General features: G+C 36.9%; 2 protein-coding genes and 1 non-coding gene across 3 annotated transcripts in view; 2 read left to right on the forward strand and 1 right to left on the reverse strand.

The window, feature by feature from the left end:
• The window catches only part of MTMR8 (myotubularin related protein 8), a 214,598-nt gene that overhangs the window by 127,414 nt on the left and 62,159 nt on the right, over nt 1-25,025 (forward strand).
• Nucleotides 2,610-2,832, forward strand: LOC124521581 (protein kish-A-like). Its single transcript, XM_047092534.1, is given in 2 exon segments — nt 2,610-2,645; nt 2,647-2,832. Coding segments are annotated over 2 exon segments (222 nt in total).
• Nucleotides 14,449-14,585, reverse strand: LOC124521624 (U4 spliceosomal RNA). Its single transcript, XR_006964575.1, has one exon. It is a non-coding gene; the product is annotated as a U4 spliceosomal RNA (small nuclear RNA).

Here is a 25,025-nt window from a genome sequence, read left to right on the forward strand (position 1 = left end):
TTGTTTGGAACCCTGTGCTTCTTGGACCTGGATAACTATTTACTTCCTTAGGTTAGGGAAATTTTCAGCTATTATTTCTTCAAATAAGTTCTCTGCCCCTTTAACTCTCTGCTTCTTCTGGAATCTGTGTAATGAAGATATTTGTTCATTTGTTGTTCAAGAGATCCTTCAACCTATCCTCATTCTTAAAAATTATTTTCTTGTCTTGCTGTTCAGCCTGGGTGTTTTCCATTACCCTGTCTTCCAGATCATTGATACATCTTTCTGTATGCATTAGTCTACTCTTGATTCCCTCCAGTGTGTTTCTTATTTCAGTTATTGTATTCTTCACTTCTGATTGGTTATTTTTTAAATTGTATTTCCTATGTTTTTATTGAAAGTCTTACTGAATTCATCTACTCTTCTCTCCAGCCAGGTGAGCACCTTTAAAGTCATTACTTTAAATTCCTTATTAGATATATTGCTTATCTCTCTTTCACTTATAATATTTCTGAGGTTTAGTTTTATTCTTTCTTTTGAAGCTTCTTCTGTCTCTCCATTTTGATTGAGTTTCTGTTTGTTTCTACAGATCATTTGGAACAGCTACTTCTCCTAAACTTGAAGTAATGGTCTTGTGTATGGTCATCCCCTATGTAGACTGTGTGTGCTTGGTGACTTTTGCTGGCTGGAACTGTGGCTGGTATGGGCTGGGTGTCCTGGGACTTTCTACACAGCCACCACCCTCTCAGGACAGCTAAAGTGAATGTATGCTGAGGTGTTCTGATGTTCTGTCTCTGGCAGGACAGTTGAAGCTGAAGTGGGTGCAAGCCAGGATGCCCCTGGGTGCTCCATGCAGGGATTATCCTGGCTGGGAACCTAGAGCTGAAGAAATATGTGGGCTGGGAGCTCAGCAGTGTGTGGGCAAGTCCCCAAGCTCTTTGCACAGAGGGTGCCATGGCCAGATATCTGAAACTATATGCAGAGGTCACCTTAACAGAATTAGCAGAAATGGATATAAACCAGTGTATTCCAGGGCTCTCTACACAGAGGTTGCCCTGAGAGGGAAGCTGTAGCTGAGGCAGTGTAAAAGCTGAGTGGTCCTGGGGTGTTCTGCATAGGGGTACCCTGGCAGGACAGCTAAAGCTAAAATGGGTGTGGGGTGGTGTGGTCCCTGGGCTCTTGCAAAAAATATGTCCTGGAAGGACAGCTGAAGCTGAAGTGGTTGCAAGCCAAGTACTCCCTGGGCTCTTCACAGTGAAGTTGAACTGGCAGGACAACTGAAGCTGACTTGGATGCAAACTGGTGTGTCACAACGTGCTCAACAAGGAGGTTGCCCTGGCCGGGCAACTGGAGCCAACTCTAGTGTGTTCTGGGGTGCTCCACATAGGGTTACCCTGGCAGCGTGGCTGAAACTGATGCAAGTATGCTCTGGGTTTTGCTCTGCACAGCGGCAACCTGGCAGGGCTGTTGGATCTAAATTAGATGTTAGCGGAGTGGTTTTGGAGCATTCTGCACCAAGGGTGCCTCAGCAAACCAACTGAAGCCAAAGTGGTGTGGCCTGGAATATTCTGGGGTGCTTTGCACCTGTGTCACTTTGGTGTGAAGGTTGGTGATGTAGTGAGCACCAACCAGAGGTGTCTCAGTATGCACTACCCTGTGGCCACCTTGGTGAGAAGGCTGAGACTTGTATGCGCTATAAGCCCCAGGCTCACTGAGGGGACAGGCCAGTTAGGGTGCTGGAACTGTACACTTGTGTGTGATTTCAAGATGAAAAAAGGAGTGTAGACCGTGTCTGTCATCTCCTACCCAGAGAGCATTCCAGCAGCTCCCCTGGCCATTTGGCAGAGTTCTAGGGCTGGTTCTTTTATACACTAGTTGCTCTTTGAAGCTATAGCTTTTAAAGAAAGAAGAGAAGAGAAAAATGTGGCTTTTTTTTTCTGTGCCCTAGAGTTACCGGAGCTGCTGATAACTCTGGGCTTGTGGACCAGGGCTTGCTGAGGCAACAAACTGGTCCCTCTGACTCAGAGAATATTCCTGCAGCTCTCCACATCTTTAAAGCATGGATTTTTTTTTCTGTGCCCCAGAATGACTGGGCATAGTGTGGGCTTGCAGACCCAGGGCTTCTGAGGCAGCGAGACAGTCCCTTTGGTCTGGAGAACGTTTTCACAGGTCCTCTGCCATTTGGTGGAGTTCTAGTGCTGTCCCTTTTATATTCTAGTTAATCTATTAAACTTCATACTTGTGTGTGTGTGTGTGTGCGTGTGCGTGTATGTGTGTGACCAAGGACAGAAGAATCTATTCCCAGTCCCTCAGTACTATCCCTCTTTACTGCAGTTTATACAGTATCAGGTGTATGGGTTCCCTTTGTTACCATGCCTCCATCTATCTTAGTGTTCTTTTTTGCTTGTTCTGTCTTTTATTGTGTAGAAGCTGTTCAGCTGGCCCTCAGTTCTTCAGGTGGAATTGTTATATGAATAGATATTATTTGGTGTTTTCAGTGGTGAATGTGTATAGAAATGCAACAGATTTATGCACATTGATTTTATATCCTGCAACTTTGCTGAATTCACATACTACTGTATTAGTTCTAGCAATTTTTTTGGTGGAGTCTGAGCTTTGCCAGTCTCACTATGTCTGCCATTTTCAATTTTCAGAGTCTTTTGACTGTAAGTAATCTTGCTGTTTATATGTACCTGTGCTTATATCCTATCCTTGGCATACAGCCCCCTGAACAGAAATAAAACTGGATTGTTGGGTATATTTTGCAAGTGTGCCAGAATTGGTGAATGGAAGAGTCTTTATGTTGCAGTATGCTGTATAGTGATGGCCTTCAGCATCTTCTTCATACAGTAGCTTGGAAAAATATTGGAATTTAATTGCAATCAGATTTCAGTATGAAAAAAAGAACTTATCTGCAGAAAACAATGGAATTAATGTTTAACCCTTTTATCTCTGAACATTGAATGAGATAAATTTCCAGCTGTTATTTTTGATTTTTGTTATTGAACCAATGTCTCTAACAATCAACCTCAGTACTGTCACTACAGTATTACATTCAGCAAATGTTATTCTGTTGTGTGAGATACCAGTTTTTAGTGAGGTATCTCTAACGTATATAATAGAAAACTTGGTAAATTACTCAAGTTCCTTTCACTGTGACTTATAAATGATAAATCTTTATAGAATGAGACCTTCTTTCTGGACTTTTTCATTGAAAAAAATGTTCAATTGTGTTATTAAGGATTACATTCATATTTAATAATGCTTGTTTTTTCTCTGGCCACACAAGTATATTAACAGAGTACCTCTAATCAAACTCTGTAGTATATTACAGATGTTTCAACTATTTAAGACAAGCCTATGCAGTTAATAAGGAGGAAGATAAATGAGATGTGACTTAAGAGTAGTATTGGCAAAGTGTTCATATTTAACATAAAAGAGTTTAGAATAGTAGACTAGTATAGTAGCCTCTGAAAAGTCTAGATAAGTATGGATAAATATCTTAAACATAAATCTGACCAGCTAACTGTAATTCTCTGAATAAGACAGAATAATTATCCTGTATGTGTTTCTAATTCTTTTTAGTGTCAGGTCTCCACTTATTTTAATTGCCCCACAAGGCAAACTGTATTTTTTTGTTTGTTTTTAAATACAACACTTTAAATCTAGTTTACTTTTTGTGTGTCAATTTGAACTAGAATCTGTTGTATAACTCAGTAGATGATGGTAAGGGTCTTTGAGTTTTGATATAAAGAAAGACCTTCAATAATTTTCAAAAAAAGAAAAGAAAAGAAAAGAAAGGTTTAAGTTACTATGACCAAGTAGGATTTAGTTCTAGAATGCAAGAATGGTTCAACATACACAAAATCAATCAATGTAATACACTACATTGACCAAGTCATTGGGGGGAAAACACACAGTCATCAGGAAAAGCATTTGATAAAATTAAACTCACTTTCATGATTGAACACTAAACTTACTAGCAATAAAAGGACAGTACCTCAACATAATCAAGGTCTTATATGAATGATAAAACTCTGGAAGCATTTTCTCTTAGGAGAAAGACAAGGATTCCCACTCTTGGCCCTTTAAGGAAAGATAAAACTGGAGGTCCTAGTCAAAGCAATTAGGTAGGAAACATAAATTAGAGGCTTTTCAATTGAAAGAAAGAAGTAAAATTACCTTTGGTGCAAACAACATGATCTTATATGTAGAAAACATTAAATATTCCACAAAAAAACTTTAGAACTAATTAATTCAGCAAAGCTTCAGCATTCAAAATGACACAAAAAAATCAGTTGCATTTCTATATACTAACACTAAACCATCCAGAAATGTAAATAAGAAAACAATTTTATTTACAATATTTCAAAAAGAATAAAATACTTAGGAATAAATGTAACCAAGATGGTAATAAATTTGTACACAGAAAACTATAAAATGTTGCTAAAACTAAGATACACATAAACAGAAAGATGTTTCCTATTCATAGATTGGAAGACAACACACTTGACCCTTTAACAACATGAATTTGAACTGCATGGGTCCATTTATATGCAATTTTTTCAATAAATACATCTACAGTATTGTAAATGTGTCTCCTCTTCCTTATGATTATCTTAATAGCATTTTTTTGTTTAGCTTTCTTTAAGAGTAGAATATATAATATTTATGACACAAAAATATGTTAATCAACTAAATACCTATTGATAAGGCTTCCAATCAACAGTAGGCTACTACTAGTTAAATTTTTGGGAAGTCAAGTTATATGCAGATATTTGACTGTTAATTGGAGGGAGGACATCCCTACCCCCTTGTTCAAGGGCCAATTGTGTTGTTAAGATGACAGTACTACCTAAGTGATCTATGGATATAAAACAATCTCTTTAATATCTCAATGGTGTTTCTACAGAAATAGAAAAATTCCATCCTAAAATTCACTTGGAAACTCAAGGGACTCTGAATAGCCAAAACAATCTTGAAAAATAAAACAAACTATAGGTTGCCACAAGGAAGAAGGATGGGGGATGGGCTAAATGGATGAAGGAGAGTCAAACAGAGACTTCCACTTATGGAATGCATGCCATGTGTATAAAAGGGGCAGCATAGGGAATATAATCAATGGTATTGTAATAGCATTATATCATGACAGATGATAGCACATTTGTGGTAGGCACAGCATAATGTATAGACTTGTGAAATCACTATGTTCTATTGATGAAACAAATATAATATTATGTGTCAATTATATTTCAATTAAAGAACAAATGGAGATCTATAAACTGACATGAAATACAGAAAAAAAAACAACCCTCTTAAAGAAGCTCAATGAACAAGAAAGAACATACAAACAACTGTATGGAAATAGGAAAACAATCCATGAAAATGAGAGAGATAATAAAGAAACAAATCATAAACAAAACAAAACAAAACAAAACAAAAAAAACAGAGGGGCACCTGGGTGGCTTAGTCAGTTAAACATCCAACTCTTGGCTTCGGCTCAGATTATGATCTCACAGTTTCATGAGTTTGACCCCCATGTCAGGCTCTGTGCTGGCAGCACAGAACCTGCTTGGGATTCTGTCTCTCTCCCACTCTTTATGCCCCTCCCCCACTTGTACTGTCTCTTTTTCTCTCAAAATAAATTAAAAAAAGGAAAACAGAAATCCTAAAGCTAAAGAATATAGTGACTGAACTGAGCTTCAACAGCAGACTAGACTAAAAATAAGAGTCAATTCAAACAAAGGTAAGTCAAAGACAATTATCTAGTCAGGGAAAAAAAAAGAATCAGAAAGTAAAAACGTATTTTGGATTTTCTACATAGAGTATCATGTCATCTGCAAATAGTGAAAATTTGACTTCTTCCATGCCAATTTGTATGCTATTTATTTATTTATTTTTGTTCTCTGAGTGCTGAGGTTCTGACTTCCAGTACTATGTTAAATAGTAATGGGGAGAGTGAACATCTTTGTCTTGTTCCTGACCATAGGGGAAAAGCTCTCAGTTTTTCCCCATTGAGGATGATACTGGCTGTGGGTCTTTCATATATGACCTTTATGATGTTGAGGTATGTTCATTTTATTCCTACTTTCTTGTGTTTTTTTTAAATCAAGAATTGATGCTATGTTTTGTCAAATGCTTTTTCTGAATCTATTGAGAGAATGATATGGTTCTTATCCTTTCATTTATTAATGTGGTGTATCACATTGACTGATTTGTGAATATTGAACCAGCCGTGCAGCTCAGAAGTAAATCCAACATGATCATGATAAATAATTCTTTTAATGTACTGTTGAATTTGATTTGCTAGTGTCTCATTGAGAAAGTTTGCATCAAAGTTCATCAGGGATATTGTTCTGTAACAATATCCCTTTCATTGTGGACTTCTTTTTTGGTTTTGGAATCAAGTTAATGCTGGCTTTGTAGAATGAGTTTGGACGTTTTCCTTCCATTTATATTTTTTGAAACAATTTTAGTAGAATAGGTATTAATTTTTCTTTAAATGTCTGGAAGGGGCACCTGGGTGTCTAAGTTGTTTATGCAGCAGACTCTGGCACAGGTCATGATCTCATGGTTCATGGGTTCGAGCCCTGTGTCAGGCTCTATGCTGACAGCTCAGAACATGGAGCCTGCTTCAGTTTCTGTGTCTTCCTCTCTTTCTGCCTCTCTCTCTCTCTCTCTTTGTCTGTCTCAAAAATAAAATAAAATAAAAACATTTAAAAATTTACATGTCTGGTAGAATTCAGAGTGGTTATTGAAAGACATGAATTTAGTGCCATTATGTTGCCTGTATAGTTGGTGTTTCTGGTGATGTTCTCTGGTCATGTATAGTCTTTGCTTTTGGTCTTTTGTTTGTTTTTCCTCCAAAGAGTCCCCCTTAAAATTTCTTGCAGGGCTACTTTAGTGGTTACAAACTCCTTTAGGGTTTTTGTCTGGAAAACTGTAACTCTCCTTCTATTCTGAATCATGTCCTTGCTGGATAAAGAATTCTTGGCTGCATGTTTTTCCCATTTAGTGTGTTGAATAAATCCTGCCTCTCCTTTCTGGCCCGCCAAGTTCCTGTGGACAGCTCTGCTGTGAATCTCATCTGTCTTTCCTTGTAGGTTAAGGATTGTTTCCCACGCTGCTTTCATAATTCTTTCCTTGTCTGTGTATTTTGTGAATTTGACTATGATACGCCTTGGAGATGGTCAGCATTTATTGAATTTAATGGGAGTTCTCTGTGCTTCTTGGATTTTGATGTCTGTACCCTTCCCCTGATTAGGGAAGTTTTCAGCTATAATTTGCTCACATAAAACTTCAGCCCCTTTTTCTCTCTCCTCATCTTCTTTTCTCTCTCATTCACTCCTATCATATGAATGTTATTCCTTTTTAATAAGTTACAGAGTTCTGTAAGTCTTCCTTCGTGATCTTGTGCCTTTTTTCCCCTCTTCTCACCCTCATTATTCTGTATAATTTTATCGTCTCTATCACTGATTTGCTGCTCTGCTTCGTCCATCCTCACCATCATGACATCTATTCAAGATTACATCTCAGTTATAGCACTTTCATCCTGACTATATTTTAGTTCTTTTACCTCTGCAGAAAGGGATTCTCTGATGTCTTCTATGCTTTTTTTTCAACCCCAGCTAGTATCCCTGTAAATGGTTTTAAATTCTAGCTCAGACATCTTATATCCACGTTGATTAAATCACTGACCATGAGTTCTACTTTCTGTTTTTCCTTTTGGGGTGAGTTTCTCCTTGTCCTTTTTTTCCAGAAAAGAAAAGAAGAAAGAAAAAAAAGAAACAAAAAAAACCACAAAGAAACAAACAAACTAGAACCTGGGTGTGTTTTGGCCTGCTTGTTAAAAGAATATTATTCCAAAAATTAAATAATAAAATAATACATGCACACATAAATAAAAATAATAACTGCAAAATTTAAAAAAGAGTTGAAAAAATAAGAAAATAAGTGAGACAAATAATAATATAAAATAAAGAATAAGAGTATAATGGAAGTTAGATCTTATTTCACCTTGAGCTGATCTATGATCATTAGAATTCGTGCAAGCAAGTTGTTTGTGCTAGTCTTCTGGGTGAGGGGCCTGCTGCACTAATTCTCAGGCTGACTTTTTTCCATGGAAACAAGGTGCAGGGGGGCAGGGCTTGGTTTAAGTGGCTCTGGCTACCACTAGTTGGAGCCAGTTTGCTCCCTGAATGCTTTCAAGTCTGAAGGGCATAATAAATGTGGCAGTGCCCTGCTCTATAGCCCCAGAGCTGAAAGTTCATGCCCCCCACTCTTCAGGGAAACCTCACATAAGGTCAATTAATCACCCCTCTTGTGTCATTGGTTTCTGTCAGAACCCTATGTTCACCCTGCCTGTGTCCAAGCTTCTTTATCTCAGGCACGCAACTGAGTTGCAAAATTCCAAATTTTAGGGATTCTTATGGCATGGACCTGCACTGTTCCTCTGGGGGAGGGTCTTGCTATGCCTGTTCTGGCCCCGAAAAAAAAGTGGCATATGTTTACAGCTGTTTAGAATTTATTTCAAAACAGAGGAGAAAACTGGCATCTCTGCTTACTGTCCTCAGCTAGAGCAAGTCCCCTCTCTTAAGCCTGTAAGCGGCACAGCATATTGGTGGGACACGTCTTTCTTGTCACCTAAGGGATCCTCAGACCATGCTGTCACTCCTGAGATTCTGCCCCACTTCACCACCTGAGCACCTTTAAGGCAGGCACATGCCCCACAGTGGACAGCTAAAAGTTCAGATTTTGCACTCTGCTGCTTATATTACTTTGTGGTAGCCTCTGCAAGTAGGCTCCCCCCCCCCATGGCCCTACCCTAAGCAACATTTCCCGCAGTAAATTCTCTGCACCTCGTACTTCCAAAAGGTGATTGCTTTTCTCGTGTAGTCTTGCACTTCTGTTCTCTCAAAATTCCAATTTTTTTCTTTGGTGTTCAGAATGATTTGATAACTATCTAGCTGTGTTCAAGGACAAGAGAAGCTTAGGTGTCATAGACTCTAGGTCTAAAGTTCTGTCTTGTCTAGCAAGAGGGCGGGACACAATAAAAAGTGAGAGATGGTGAATATCTGGGAAAAGACAAGAGCCCTGAATAAGGGTCCTTGCCCCATATTTATTAAGATCAGAAGGCTTACAAATGTGATAGGCATGCACAAAGAGACAAACTGTGAACATTAACTTGGGGATGTGAGGGAAAAGGGGGGTTTGAAGATATATGGTGTTTGGGGTTTGGTTCAGTATAAAATAAAATCCTGGCACTGGGCAGATGGGCAGATGGTTGGTAATGCAGACAGGAAGTGCTGTGTCTGTTTTTCTTAGCTAGCCTAGGGTATAAAGCAGGAGAGTAAATAACCTCAGAGTTAACAAGGCACCTTTTCTTTTGTTAACCATTTCCACTCTGGGCTGCTTCGCCTGCAGTGCAGTGGTCTATAATCCAGTTTACCTGTTTGCCTAACTTGGTCCTTCCCTCCTGTGAAAGCAGCTTTCTGCTATGGTACTAAATTGGGGAAGCTTCTGCACTGAACACCTAATCTTGCTTACCTCATATATCTTTGTATTGGGTACCCTTGTGCCCCTTTCTATTTTGGGGCCTTTGCCCCTCCCTCTCTATTGTGGGGGTTTTGCACCCCCTCTCTATTATGGGGTGCATTTGCATCCCCTCTCTATCCTGGGGTGCCTTTTCACCTCCTTATTCTTGGGGTGCTAATCTTGTTTACCCAAACTCGGGTGTGAGCATCCTATGGCTTTGTACTTTTTATGCCTTGTTAACCCATTGGTGTAAGCCCGGGGGATTCCTAAGCTTATTCCCCACACTTAGGATCTCCCTACTCCACTGCCATCTTAACTGCTGCCTCCAATATCTCTTATGACTACTGATGCAAATTTCCTCAATACGGTACTAGCAAAAAATATTCAACAGCATAATACAAGGATTATGCACCATGACCAAGTGGAATTTAGTTCTAGAATGACAGAATGGTTCAAATACACAAAATCAACCAATGCAAATTAGTGTAGCCACTTTGGAAAACATGGAGTTTCCTCAAAAAATTAAAATGAGAATTAACATCATCAAGTAATCTCACTATTGGGTATTTACCCAAGGAAAACAGTACACTAATTCAATAAGATATGTGTACTGCAGTGTCATTTACAATAGCCCAAATATCGATAAAACGAAGTGTGTATCTGTAGATGAATGGATAAATGAGATGTGGTACACACACACACACACGTATATACAGAATGGGATATTACTCGGGCATGAAAAGGAATGAAATCTTGTCATTTGTACCAATATGGATAGGCCCAGAGGGTGTCATACTAAGTGAAATATGTCAGTCAGAGAAAGAAAAATACCATATGATTTCACTTATATGTGCAATTTAAGAAACAACATACAAATAAAGGGAAAAAAGATACAACAACAACAACAAAACCTGTCTCTTAAATACAGAGAAAATACTGGTGGTTGTCAAAGGGGAAGAAGCAGGGGATGGGTGAAATAGATAAAGGAGATTAAAAATGCACTCATCTTGATGAGCACTGAGCAGTTTATAGAATTGTCAAATCATTATATTGCACTCCTAAAAGTAATATAACACTGTATGTTGATTATGCTTAAATAACAAATAAGATAAAAATAAAAACCTGAAAAATTCCATTATGAGACAAAAATTTTTAAAAAAAACTTCAGAGAAAAGAAGTTAGGGGCTAATAACTTTTACATTTCATGCCTCACTGAGAAAGCAAATCTACTGATCTACTTCTTTGTGTTTTGTTTTATTTTTATTCTCACTGTATGGTAATACATTAGAGAAGTGAGAGTCTAAAGACCAAGAGATGATATTGATATTCCTTCTCAAGATATCTTGAAATGAACAGTCTTCTAACCACTTTTATTAAGTTTAATGAACAAAAATGTTCACAGAAATTAGAAAATACATGGATATAAATGGAAACAAGAACACAAGATATCAAAACTTATGCAGCAAAAGCAGTGCTTAGCAGTAATATGTTAGGTGTAAATACTTACATTTAAAAAGAAGAAACACCTCAAATCAACAATTTAACTTTTCACCTTAAGAGTAAAATAAAAAAAGAACATATTAAAATCAAATCAAGCAGAAGGAATAATAAAGTTTAGAGCATTTTTGAACAAAATAGAGAATACAAAACAATAGAAAAAAATCAATTAGTAGAACAGATCCATGAAACTAGGAGCAGATTTTTTGAAAGAATTAAAAAAAATTGATAAAACCTTGGCCACACTTATCAAAAAGAAATAAGAAAGAACCCAATAAATAAAATCATGAATGAAAAAGTAGAGATAATAACCAACACCACCAACAAACATTTATAAGAGAATATTATGAGCAATTATATGCCAACAAATTGGGCAATGTGGAAGTAGTGGATCAATTCTTACAAATATATAAACCACAAAACTGAAACAGGAAGAAATATAAAATATGAATGGACCCATACCAACAAAGAAATTTAATCCATAATCAAAAATCTCACAACAAACAAGAGTCCAGGGCCTGATGGCTTCACAGGGGAATTCTAACATATATTTAAAAAGGAATTAATACCTACTCTTCTGAAACTTCCAAAAAATAGAAATGGAAGGAAATCTTCTAAACTCATTCTACAAAGCCACCATTACCTTGATTCAAAAACCAAAAACCCCCATTTTAGTGGGTCTAATTACAGGCCAATATCCCTTATCAATATGGATGCAAAAATTCTCAAGAAAATACTAGCAAATCAAATCCAGCACTACATTAAAACAATTATTCACCACAGTCAATGGTGATTTATTCCTGGGTTGCAAGGGTGGTTCAATATTCACAAATCTATCAACGTGATATATCATAGAAATAAAATAAATGATAAGAACCATACAGTCCTCTCAATAGATGCAAAAAAAAAGCATTTCACAATGTACAGCATCCACTCTTGAGAAAAAAAAAAACACTCAGCAAACTAGGGAGAGAGGGAAAGTACATCAACATCATAAAAGCCACATACCAAAGACCCGCAGCTAATATCATCCTCAATGCAGAAAAACTGAGACCTTTTACTCAAAGGTCAGGAACAGGACAGTGATGTCTGCTTCCACCACTGTTGTTCAACATAATACTGAAAGCCCTAGCCTCGGCAATCTGACAACAAAAAGAAATAAAATGCATCCAAATCAGCAAGAAAGAAGTGAAACTTTCACTCTTCATAGATGGCATGATACTCTGCATGGAGAACCCAAATGACTCCACCAAAAAACTGCTACAACTAATGCATGAATTCAGCAAAGTTACATGACACACCCGACATAGAGAAATCTGTTGCATTTCTATCCACTAATAATGAAGCAGCAGAAAAAGAAATCAATTGATTCCATTTACAATTGCACCAAAATCCATAAGATACCTAGGAATGAACCTAACCAAAGAGGCAAAAGATCTGTACACTGGAAACTAAAACACATATGAGAGAAATTGAAGAGGACACAAAGAAATGGGAAAACATTCCATGCTCATGGATTGGAAGTACAAATATTGTTAAAATGTCAATCAATACTACTCAAAGCAATCTATACATTCAATGCAATCCCTATCAAAATAACACCAGTATTTTTCGCAGAGCTAGAACAAACAATCTTAAAATTTGTATGAAACCACGAAAGACCCCAGAGAGCCAAAGCAATCCTGAAAAAGAGAAAGAAACATGAAGGCATCACAATTCTGGATTTCAAGCTATATTATAACAAAGCTATAGTCATCAAGACAGTATGGCACTGTCACAAAAACAGACACAGATCAATGGAATGGAATAGAAAACCCAGAAATAGACCCACAACTATATGGTCAACTAAAGTTCTACAAAGCAGGAAAGAATATCAAATGAAAAAAAAAAGACTGTCTCTTCAACAAATGGTGTTGGGAAAATTGGATGGCGACATGCAGAATGAAACAGGACCACTTTCTTATACCATACACAAATATAAATTCAAAATGATTGAAAGGCTTAAATGTGAGACAGGAAATCATCAAAATCATAGACAAGAACACAGCAACCTCTTTTACCTCGGCTGGAGGCACTAGACACATTTCTGGAGGCAAGGGAAACAAAAGCAAACATGAGCTTTTAGGTATTTATCAAGATAAAAAGCTTTTGCACAGTAAAGGAAACAATCAACAAAACTAAAAGGCAGCCTGCAAAATGGGAGAAGATATTTGCAAGTGACATATCTGATAAAGGATAGTATCCAAAATCTAGAAAGAACTTACCAAACTCAACACTCAAAAAACAAACAACCCAGTTAAGAAATGGGCAGAAGACATGAATAGACACTTTTCCATAGAAGACATCCAGGTGGCTAACAGACATAGAAAAAGATGCTCAATATCACTCATCATCAGGGAAATACAAATCCAAACTTGGATGAGAAAACACCTCACACCTGTCAGAATGGCTAAAATTAACAACACAAGAAACAACTGGTGTTGGAAAGAATGTGGAGAAAGGAAAACCCTCTTGCCCTTTTGAAGGAAATGCTAACTGGTTCAGCCACTCTGGAGAACAGTATGGAGGTCCCTCAAAAAACTAAAAATAGGACTACCCCATGACCCAGCAATTTAACTATTAGGTATTTATCCAAAGGATACAAAAATAGAGATTTGAAGTGGTACATGAACCCCAATGTTTATAACAACTTTATCAACAATAGCCAAACTATGGAGAGTGCCCACATGTCCATTGACTAATGAATGGATAAAGAAGATGTGGTATATATGTGTGTTTGTGTACACACACACACACACACACACACACTGGAATATTACTCAGCCATGAAAGAAATGAAATCTTTCCATTTGCAACGACATGGATGGAACTAGAATGTATTAGGCTAAGTGAGATAACTCAATCAGAGAAAGGCAAATACCATATGATTTTACTCATATGTGGAATTTAGGAACATATGGGAAGGTGGGGGAAAGAGAAGACAAGAGACTCTTAATAGAAAACAAACTAAGGATTGATGGAAGGAGGTGGGTGGGAGAGGGGCTAGATGGTGATGGGTATTAAGAAGGGCACATGTTGTGATGTGTACTAGGTGTTGTATGTACACCTAGTTCATACTATGTGTGAATCACTGAATTGTACTCCTGAAACCAATAGTGCATTTTATGATAGGTGACTAAAATTCAGATTAAAACAATATTTTAAAAATCCACTTGTAGTTTTATATATTTTTTGAGAGAGAGATTAGGGGAGGGGCAGGGGGAGAAAGAGAATCCATGCCGGGCATGGAGCCTGATGTGGGGTTTGACCTTAGGGCCATGAGACCATGACCTGAGCCAAAATCAAGTCAGACGCTTAACTGACAGAACCACCCAGGTGCCATGGCTGTAGTTTTATTGGAGTGTCTCTGATTGGCTTTGATATTAGGCTAGTGATGACCTCAATAATGAGATAGGAAATGTTTCCTCTTCAATTTTTTTGAAGAGTTTCAAAAGTACTGATGTTAATTCTTCTATTAGCAATAATCGCACCTCGGATAAACCTCATTGGCTATGATACTGCCACTGTACAAAGCTGATGTTAATTTTTCTATAAATGTGTGTTAGAATTACTACAGCTTTGTAGTATATCTTGAAAGCTGGAATTGTGATATCTTCAGCTATTTTCTAGTTTCTCAAGATTGTTTTGACTATTCGAGGTCTTTTGTGGTTCCATAAAAGTTTAGAATGATTTATTCTAGTTCTGTGGAAAATGTTGGCATTTTGATAGGGATTGGATTAAATCTATAGATGACTTTGGGTAGTATAGACATTTTAACAATATTGGTTCTTTAAATCCATGTTCATGGAATATCTTTCCATTTGTTTGTGTCATCTTCAGTTTATTTTGAGTACAGTTCTTTTATCTTCTTTGTTAAGTTTATTCCTAGGTATTTTATTATTTTATTGGTGCAGTTGTACATAGGATTGTTTTCTTAATTTCTCTTTCTGCTCTTTCATTAGTATGTAGAAACGCAACAGATTTCTGTATATTAATTTTGTATTCTGAGATGTTACTGAATTTATCAGTTCTAGGACTTTTTTGTTGAAGTGTTTCAGGTTTTCTATATATAATATCATGCCATCTTCAAATAGTGACAGTTTTACTCCTTCCTTAGCAATTTGGCTTCCTTTTATTTCTTTTTGTTGTCTGATTGCTGTGGCTAGGACTTCCAGTACTACAGTGAATAAAAATGGTTACAGTGGAGATCCTTATCTTATTCCTGACTTTAGAAGGAAAGTTCTCACTTATTTTTTACTATTGAGTATGATTTTACCTGTGGGTTTTTCACATATTGCCTGTAATATATTGAGGTGTGTTCCCTCTAGACCTACTTTGTTGACAACTTTAATCATGAATGGATGTTCTATTTTGTTAAGTGCTTTTTTATGCATCTATTTATATGATAACATGGTTTTTATCCTTTCTATTGTTACTTTGGTATATCATATTGATTGATTTGTGAATATTGAACCACATTTATCCCTGGAATAAATCCCTGTTGATCACGGTGAATAATTTTTAATGTATTATTTGACTTGGTTTGCTAATATTTTGTTGAGGATTTCATCACCTATGCTTACCAGAGATAATTGGCCTGTAGTTGTTTGTGTTTTTATCTTTGCTTTGTTGTTGTGCTTTTGTTTTGTGGTATTTTTTTCTTTTTGGTTTTGGTATTAGGGTAGTGCTAGTCTCATAGAATGAATTGGAAGCTTTACTTCCTCTTCTATTTTTTGGAATATTTTGAAAAGAATGGGTATTAACTCTTCTTTAAATGTCTTGTAGAATTCACCTTCAAAGCCATCAAGTCATAGACTTTCGTTTCTTGGCAGTTTTATGAATACTGATTTGATTTGATATCTAGTAAACTGTTCAAGTTTTCTAATTCTTCTTTATTCAGTTTTGGGAAGTTATATGTTCTCCCTTCAGTTTTGTCAATGTTTGCTTTATATAATTTGAAGTTTTGATGTTTGGGTTATATATATTCATAATTGTCATATCTCCTTGGTGACGTCACTGTTTCGTCCATGTATAACATTTGTCTCTTTGTGTCTTGCAACAGGTTTTTACTTAAAGAGTAATTTTTCTGATATAATACAGCCACCACTGTTCTCTCTTGGTTATTTCATGTGTTAATAATTTTTCAACTGTTTTACTTTCAAACTATTCATGCTCTTTAATTTAAAGTGAATCTTTTATTCATAGTATATAATTAAATCCAGGATTTTTAAAAATTGGTTTGTCAATATATGCCTTTTGATTAGAGAATTTAATTTTATATTTGGGGTAATTACTGATAGGAAAGTACTTATTGCCATTTTGTCATGTTTTATGTATTTGAGTTTTTTTGTCCTTCACTTTATTACTACCTTCCTTTGTGTTTAGTTGATTTTTTAGTGACATGCTTTGATTCCCTTCTCATTTCCTTTTTTGTTAAATATGAATTTTATTGTCAAATTGGTTTCCATACAACACCCAGTGCTCCTCCCAACAGGTGCCCTCAATACCCATCAACCACCCTACCCTCCCTCCCACCCCCATCTACCCTCAGTTTGTTCTCAGTTTTTTAAGAGTCTCTTAGGTTTGGCTCCCTCCCTCTCTAACTTTTCTCTTTCCTCTTTCCCCTCCCCCATGGTCTTCTGTTAAGTTTCTCAGGATCCACATATGAGTGAAAACATATGGTATCTGTCTTTCTCTGTATGATTTATTTCACTTAGCATAACACTCTCCAGTTCCATCCATGTTGCTACAAAAGGCCATATTTCATTCTTTCTCATTGCCATGTAGTATTCCATTGTGTATATAAACCACAATTTCTTTATCCATTCATCAGTTGATGGACATTTAGGCTCTTTCCATAATTTGGCTATTGTTGAAAGTGCTACTCTAGACATTGGGGTACAAGTGCCCCTATGCATCAGCACTCCTGTATCCCTTGGGTAAATTCCTAGCAGTGCTATTGCTGGGTCATAGGGTAGATCTATTTTTAATATTTTGAGGAACCTCCACACTGTTTTCCAGAGTGGCTGCACCAGTTTGCATTCCCACCAACAGTACAAGAGGGTTCCCATTTCTCCACATCCTCGCCAGCATCTATAGTCTCCTGATTTGTTCATTTTAGTCACTCTGACTGGCGTGAGGTGGTATCTCAGTGTGGTTTTGATTTGTATTTCCCTGATGAGGAGCGACGTTGAGCATCTTTTCATGTGCCTGTTGGCCACCTGGATGTGTTCTTTAGAGAAGTGTCTATTCATGTTTTCTGCCCATTTCTTCACTGGGTTATTTGTTTTTCGGGTGTGGAGTTTGGTGAGTTCTTTATAGATTTTGGATACTAGCCCTTTATCCGGTATGTCATTTGCAAATATCTTCTCCCAATCTGTTGGTTGCCTTTTAGTTTTGCTGATTGTTTCCTTCGCCTTAGAGAAGCTTTTTATCTTTCAGGGGTCCCAAAAGTTCAATTTTGCTTTTGTTTCCCTTGCCTCCAGAGACATGTCAAGTAAGAAGTTGCTGTGACCACAAAGAGGTTGTTGCCTGTTTTCTCCTCTCAGATTTTGATGGCCTCCTGTCTTACATTTAGGTCTTTCATCCATTTTGAGTTTATTTTTGTTTATGGTGTAAGAAAGTGGTCCAGTTTTATTCTTCTGCATATTGTTTTTCAGTTTTCCCAGCACCACTTGCTGAAGAGACTGTCTTGTTTCCATTGGATCTTCTTTCCTGCTTTGTCAAAGATTAATTGGCTATAGGTCTGTGGATCCATTTCTGGGTTCTCTATTCTGTTCTATTGATCTTCATGTCTGTTTTTTCTGCCAGTACCATACTGTCTTGATGATTACAGCTTTGTAATACGGCCTGACATTGGAACTCTGATGCCTCCAACTTTGGTTTTCTTTGTCAGGATTGCTTTGGCTATCCGGGTCTTTTCTGATTCCATACAAATGTTAGGATTGTCTATTCTAGCTCTGTGAATGTGCTGGTGTAATTTTGATTGGGATTGCATTGATTATATAGATTGCCTTGGGTAGTATCAACATTTTAACAGTATTCTAAGAATCCAAGAGCATGAAATGTTTTTCCCTTTCCTGTGTCTTCTTGAATTTCTTTCATAAGCTGTCTATACTTTTCGTTGTATACATTTTTAACCTCTTTGGTTAGGTTTATTCCTAGGTATTTTATGGTTTTTGGTGCAATTGTAAATGAGATTGATTCCTTGATTTCTCTTTTTGCTGCTTCCTTACTGTTGTATAGAAATGCAACTGATTTCTATACATTGATTTTATATCCTGTGACTTTGCTGAATTTATGTATCAGTTCTAGAAATTTTTTTAATGGAGTCTTTTGGGTTTCCCACATAGAATCATGTTTTCTGTGAAGAGTAAAAGTTTGACTTCTTCCTTGCTGATTTGGATACTTTTTATTTTTTTGTTGTCTGATTGCTGGGGCTAGGACTTCCAACACTATGTTGAATAATAGAGGTGATAGTGTACATCCTTGTGTTCCTGACCTCAGGGGGAAAGCTTTCAATTTTTCCCCATTGAGGATGATATTCGCCATGAGTCTTTCATATATGGCATTTATGTTCTTGAGATACGATCCTTCTTTCCCTATGTTCTTGAGGGCTTTTCTTTTTTTTATCAAGATAGGCTACTGTATTTTGTCAAATGTTTTCTCTGTATCTATTGAATCATGTGGTTCTTATTCTTTGTTTTATTAATTGCCTTTATCTCTTGATTGATTTACAAATATTGAATTGTCCCTGCATCCCAGAAATAAATCCCACTTGATCGTGATGAATAATTCCTTTATTTTATTTTATTTTATTTTTTTATTTTTTATTTATTTACTTATTTTTGGTTACCTTTCTAACTCATTTGGCTCTTTTTTTTAAAATATAATTTATTGTCAAGTTGGTTTCCATACAACACCCAGTGCTGATCCCAACAAGTGCCATCCTCAATGCCCATCACCCACTTTCCCCACTCCCCCACCCCCATCAAACCTCAGTTTGTTCTCACTATTTAAGAGTTCTTAAGGTTTGCCTCCCTCCCTCTGTAGCTTTTTCCCCCTTCCCCTCCCCCATGGTCTTCTGTTAAGTTTCTCAAGATCCACATATGAATGAAAACATATGGTATCTTTCTTTCTCTGACTGACTTATTTCACTTAACATAGTACCCTCCAGTTCCATCCATGTTGTGGTAAATGGTCAGATTTCATTCTTTCTTGTTGCCAAGAAGTATTCCATTGTATATATAAACCACATATTCTTTATCTATAATTTGGCTATTGTTGAAAGTGCTGCTATAAACATTGGGGTACATGTGCCTCTATGCATCAGCACTCCTGTATCCCTTGGATAAACTCCTAGCAGTGCTATTGCTGGGTCATAGGGTAGATCTATTTTTAATTTTTTGAGGAACCTTAACACTGTTTTCCAGAGCTACTGCACCAGTTTACATTCCCACCAACAGTGCAAGAGAGTTCCCATTTTTCCACATCCTTGCCAGCATCTATAGTGTCCTGATTTGTTCATTTTAGCCAATCTGACTGGTGTGAGATGGTATCTCAGTGTGGCTTTGATTTGTATTTCCCTACTGAGGAGTGACATTGAACACATTTTCATGTGTTTGTTGACCATCTAGATGTCTTCTTTGGAAAAGTGTCTATTCATGTTTTCTGCCCATTTATTCACTGGATTATTTGTTTTTTGATGTGGAGTTTGGTGAGTTCCCTATAGATTTTAGATACTACCATTTATCTGATATGTCATTTGCAAATATCATTTCCCATTCCATAGGTTGCCTTTTAGTTTTGTTGATTGTTTCCTTTGCAGTGCAGAAGCTTTTTATCTTGATGAGGTCCCAATAGTTCATTTTTGATGTTAATTCCCTTACCATTAGAGATGTATAAAGGGAGAAATTGCTGTGGCTGAGGTCAAAGAGGTTTTTTGCTGCTTTCTCCTCTAGGGTTTTGATGGTTTCCTGTGTCACATTCAGGTCCTTCATCCATTTTGAGTTCATTTTTTGTGTATGGTGTAAGAAAGTTCTAGTTTTGGGGCGCCTGGGTGGCGCAGTCGGTTAAGCGTCCGACTTCAGCCAGGTCACGATCTCGCGGTCCGTGAGTTCGAGCCCCGCGTCAGGCTCTGGGCGGATGGCTCGGAGCCTGGAGCCTGTTTCCGATTCTGTGTCTCCCTCTCTCTCTGCCCCTCCCCCATTCATGCTCTGTCTCTCTCTGTCCCAAAAATAAATAAATGTTGAAAAAAAAAAAAAAAAAGAAAGTTCTAGTTTCAATCTTCTGCATGTTTCTGTCCAGTTCTCCAAGGACCATTTTTTAAAGAGACTGTCATTTTTCCATTAGATACTCTTTCCTGCTTTGCCAAAGATTAGTTGACCATAGATTTGTGGGTCCAATTCTGGGGTGTCTATTTTATTCTATTGGTGTATATATATATATATTTTTTTTGCCAATACCATACTGTCTTGATACTTACAGTTTTGTAGTAGAGGTTAAAGTCTGGGATTGTGATGCCTCCTGTTTTGGTTTTCTTCTTCAATATTACTTTGGCTATTTAGGGTCGTTTGTTGTCCCATACAAATTTTAGGGTTGTTTGTTTTGCTTCCAGAAGAATGCTGGTGCAATTTTGATTGGTATTACATCAAATTACAATTTGATGTAATTGTACATATTACAATGTACAATATACAAATGTACAATGTACAATATACAAATGTACAATGTACAAACTGTACAAATGTACAAATGTACAATGTACAAATATTACAAATTACAATCAAATTACAATTTGATTGGTAGATTGCTTTCGTTAGTAATGACATTTTAACAATATTCTTCAAATCCATTTGCACGGAATGTTTTTCTGTTTCTTTGTGTCTTCTTCAATTTCCTTCATAAGCTTTCTACAGTTTTTAGCATACAGATCTTTTACATCTTCAGTTAGGTTTATTCCTAGGCATTTTATGATTCTTGGTGCAATTGTGAATGGAATCAGTTTCTTTATTTGTCTTTCCGTTGCTTCATTATTGGTGTATAAAAATGCAACTGATTTCTGTACATTAATTTTCTACTCTGCGACTTTGTTTAATTCATCCATCAGTTCTAGGAGACTTTTGGTGGAGTCTGTCAGGTTTTCCATGTAGAGTGTCATGTTGTCTGCAAAAAGTGAAAGTTTGTCTTCTTCTTTGACAATTTTTATGCCTTTTATTTCATTTTATTGTGTGGTACTTGATGCTAGGATTTCCAATACTATGTTAAACAACAGCCGTGAGAGTGGACATCCCTGTCATGTTCTTGATCTCAGGGGGAAAGCTCTCAGTTTTTCCCCGTTGAGGATGATATTAGCTGTGGGCTTTTCATAAGTGATTTTTACCATGTTTATGTTCCTTCTATTCCAACTTTCTCAAGTGTTTTTATTAAGAAAGGATGCTGAATTTTGTCAAATGCTTTTTCTGCATCAAGTGACAGGATCATACGTTCTTATCTTTTCTTGTATTAATGTGATGTATCACATTGATTGATTTGCAAATATTGAACCAGCCCTGCATCCCAGGTATGAATCCCACTTGATCATGGTGAATAATTCTTTTTATATGCTGTTGAGTTCGATTTGCTAGTATCTTGTTGAGAATTTTTGCATCCATATTCATCAGGGATATTGGCCTGTAGTTCTTTCTTTTATTCCCTGGGTCTCTGTCTGGTTTTAGAATCAAAGTAATACCGGCCTCATAGAATGAGTCCAGAAATTTTCCTTCCATTTCTATTTTTTTGGAACAGCTTGAGAAGGATAGGTATTAACTCTGCTTTAAATATCTGGTAGGAGTTCCCCAGGGAAGCCATCTGGTCCAGGTATCTTATTTGTTGGGAGATTTTTGATAACTGATACAATTTCTTCAGTATTTATGGGTCTGTTCAAATTTTTCTATTTCCTCCCACTTGAGTTTTGGTAGTGTGTGGGTGTTTAGGTATTTATCTATTTCTTCCAGGTTGTCCAGTTTGTTGGCATATTATTTTTCATATTATTCCCTGATAATTGCATGTATTTGTGAGGGATTGGTCGTAATAAATACATTTTCTTTTGTGATTTTATCTATTTGAGTCCTTTCTCTTTTCTTTTTGAGAAACCTGGGTAGAGGTTTATCAATTTTGTTTATATTTAAAAAAAAACAACCCTTGATTTCATTGATTTGTTCTACTGTTTTTTTCTGGGGCAGATTCTATATTGCTTATTTCTGCTCTGATCTTTAGTATTTCTCCTTTTCTTCTAGGTTAGGGGTGTCTTTGCTGTTCTGCTTCTAGTTTCTTTAGGTGTGTTGTTAGATTTTATATTTGGGATTCTTCTTGTTTCTTGAGATAGGCCTGGATTGCGATGTATTTTCTTAATAGGAATGCCTTTGATGCATTCCAAAGGGTTTGGATTATTGTATTTTCATTTTCAGTTTCCATATTTTTTTAAATGTCTTGTCTAATTGCCTGGTTGACCCATTTGTTCTTTACTAGGATGATCTTTGACCTACATGCTTTTGGAGGTTTTCCAGACTTTTTCTATGGTTGATTTCAAGTTTCATAACATTGTGGACTGAAAGTGTGCATGGTATGATCTTAATTCTTTTATATTTATTGAAGGCTGTTTTGTGAACCACTATGTTATATGTCTTTGAAAATGTTCCATGTGCACTCAATAAGAAAGTATATTCTGCTGCTGTGGGATGTAGAGTTCTAAATATATGTGTCAAATTCATCTGATCCAATGTATCATTCAGGGTCATTGTCTTTAATGATTCTCTATCTAGACAGAGATCTGTCTAGATGTAGATCTGTCCATTGTTGTAAGTGCAGTATTAAAGTCCACTGCAATTACCACATTCTAACAATAAGATTGCTTACGTTTGTGATTGTTTTATATCTTTGGGTACTCACGAATCCATTTCATAGACATTTATAATTGTTAGCTCTTCCTGATGGATAGACCTTGTAATTATTATATAATGCCCTTCTTCATCTCTTGTTGAATTTAATTTACAGTCTAGTTTGTCTGATATAAGTATGGCTACTCCAGCTTTCTTTTGACTTCCAGTAACATGCTGGATAGTTCTCAATCACCTCACTTTTAATCTGTAGGTGTCCTCAGGTCTAAAATGAGTCTCTTGTAGACAGCAAATAGATGGGTCTTTTTTTTTTAATCCATTCTGATACCCTATATCTTTTGATTGGAGCATTTCGTCCATTTACATTCAGTGTTGTTATTGAATGATATTGGTACAGAGTCATTGTGTTATCTGTAGGTTTCATGCTTGTAGTGATATTTTGGTACGTTGTGGTCCTTGCAACATTTCACTCACAGGATTCATTCACTTAGGATCTCTTGAAGGGCTGGTTTAGTGGTGGTGAAATCCTTCAATTTTTGTTTGTTTGAGAATACCTTTATCTGTCCTTCTAGTCTGAATGGCAAGCTTGTTGGATAAAGGATTCTTGGCTGCACAGTTTTCCTGTTCATCACATTAAAGATATCCTGCCATTCCTTTCTTGCCTGCCAAGTTTCAGTAGATAGGTCTGCTTCTACCCTTGTGTATCTACATTTGTATGTTAAGGCCTGTTTATCCATACCTACTTTCAGAATTTTCTCTTTAGCCTTGTATTGTGCCAGTGTCACTATGATGTGTTGTGGAGAAGATCAAGTTACGTCTGAAGGGAGTTCTCTGTGCCTCTTGGATTTCAATGTCTGTTTCCTTCCCCATGTTGGGGAAGTTCTCAGCTATGATTTATTCCAGTACACCTTCAGCCCCTTTCACCCTCTTCATCTTTTTCTAGAATTCCTATGATACAGATATTGTTCCATTTGAGTGCATTCACTTAGTTCTCTAATTCTCCCCTGTTGATCCTGTTTTTTTTTAATCTTTTTCTCAGATTCCTCTTTTTCCATAATTGTATCTTCTAATTCACCTCTTCTCCTCTCTGCCTCTTTGTTCTGCGCTGTGGTCCCCTCCATTTTATTTTGTACCTCATTTGTAACATTTTTATTTCCTCATGACTATTTTTTAGTTCCTTGATCTCTGCAACAATAGATTCTCTGCTATCTTCTATGCCTTTTTCAAGCCCAGCGATTAATTTTATGACTATTATTCTAAATTCTTGTTCAGTTATATTGCTTATATCTGTGTTGATCAATTATTTAGCTTTCACTTCTTCCTGGAATTTCTTTTTTTTTTTTTTTTAATTTTTTTTTTCAACGTTTATTTATTTTTGGGACAGAGAGAGACAGAGCATGAACGGGGGAGGGGCAGAGAGAGAGGGAGACACAGAATCAGAAACAGGCTCCAGGCTCTGAGCCATCAGCCCAGAGCCCGACGCGGGGCTCGAACTCCCGGACCGCGAGATCTTGACCTGGCTGAAGTTGGACGCTTAACCGACTGCACCACCCAGGCGCCCCTTCCTGGAATTTCTTTTGAGGGGAATTCTTCAGTTTCATAATTTTTGCTAGTTTTCTGTCCCTTATCAGTCTAAAATTCTTTTTATGTGCTCTGGACCTGCAAGCACTGCTATAGTGAAGGGGGTTCATACACTGTCCAGGACCTGGCCATTCAGGAGGTGTTTTTTGGAGTGTGTTACTGGCTCTCTATAGTTGTGACTTTGGTTATTTTTTTTCTCTACTCATAGTGATGTTTTAGACCCTCCACGATGTGTGCTTTTAATTTGTTCCTTGAAGTAGCCCTGGAAAAGAAAAAAAATGACAAACCGAAAACAAAAACACATAAACACACAGACAAATAAAACAAACAGAGAAACAAAGAAAAAATCCAAAAGCGAAAATCAAGAAACAGCAGCTGTAAGAACAGGGTATATGTGGTGCTGATGGAAGAGCACATACAAAGAGAGAAATGACAGGGACGGGGACAAGGAGAAAATAAACATTGGCCAAGCAGAGAGACTAAATGGCTTAATCCATTGAGAAAGGAAAATAAAGAAGG

Source organism: Lynx rufus, unplaced genomic scaffold, assembly GCF_022079265.1.
Source record: "Lynx rufus isolate CCGP_SWC_20201006 ecotype Redwood Valley unplaced genomic scaffold, mLynRuf1.p SCAF_30, whole genome shotgun sequence".
Classification (NCBI taxonomy): Eukaryota; Metazoa; Chordata; class Mammalia; order Carnivora; family Felidae; genus Lynx; species Lynx rufus.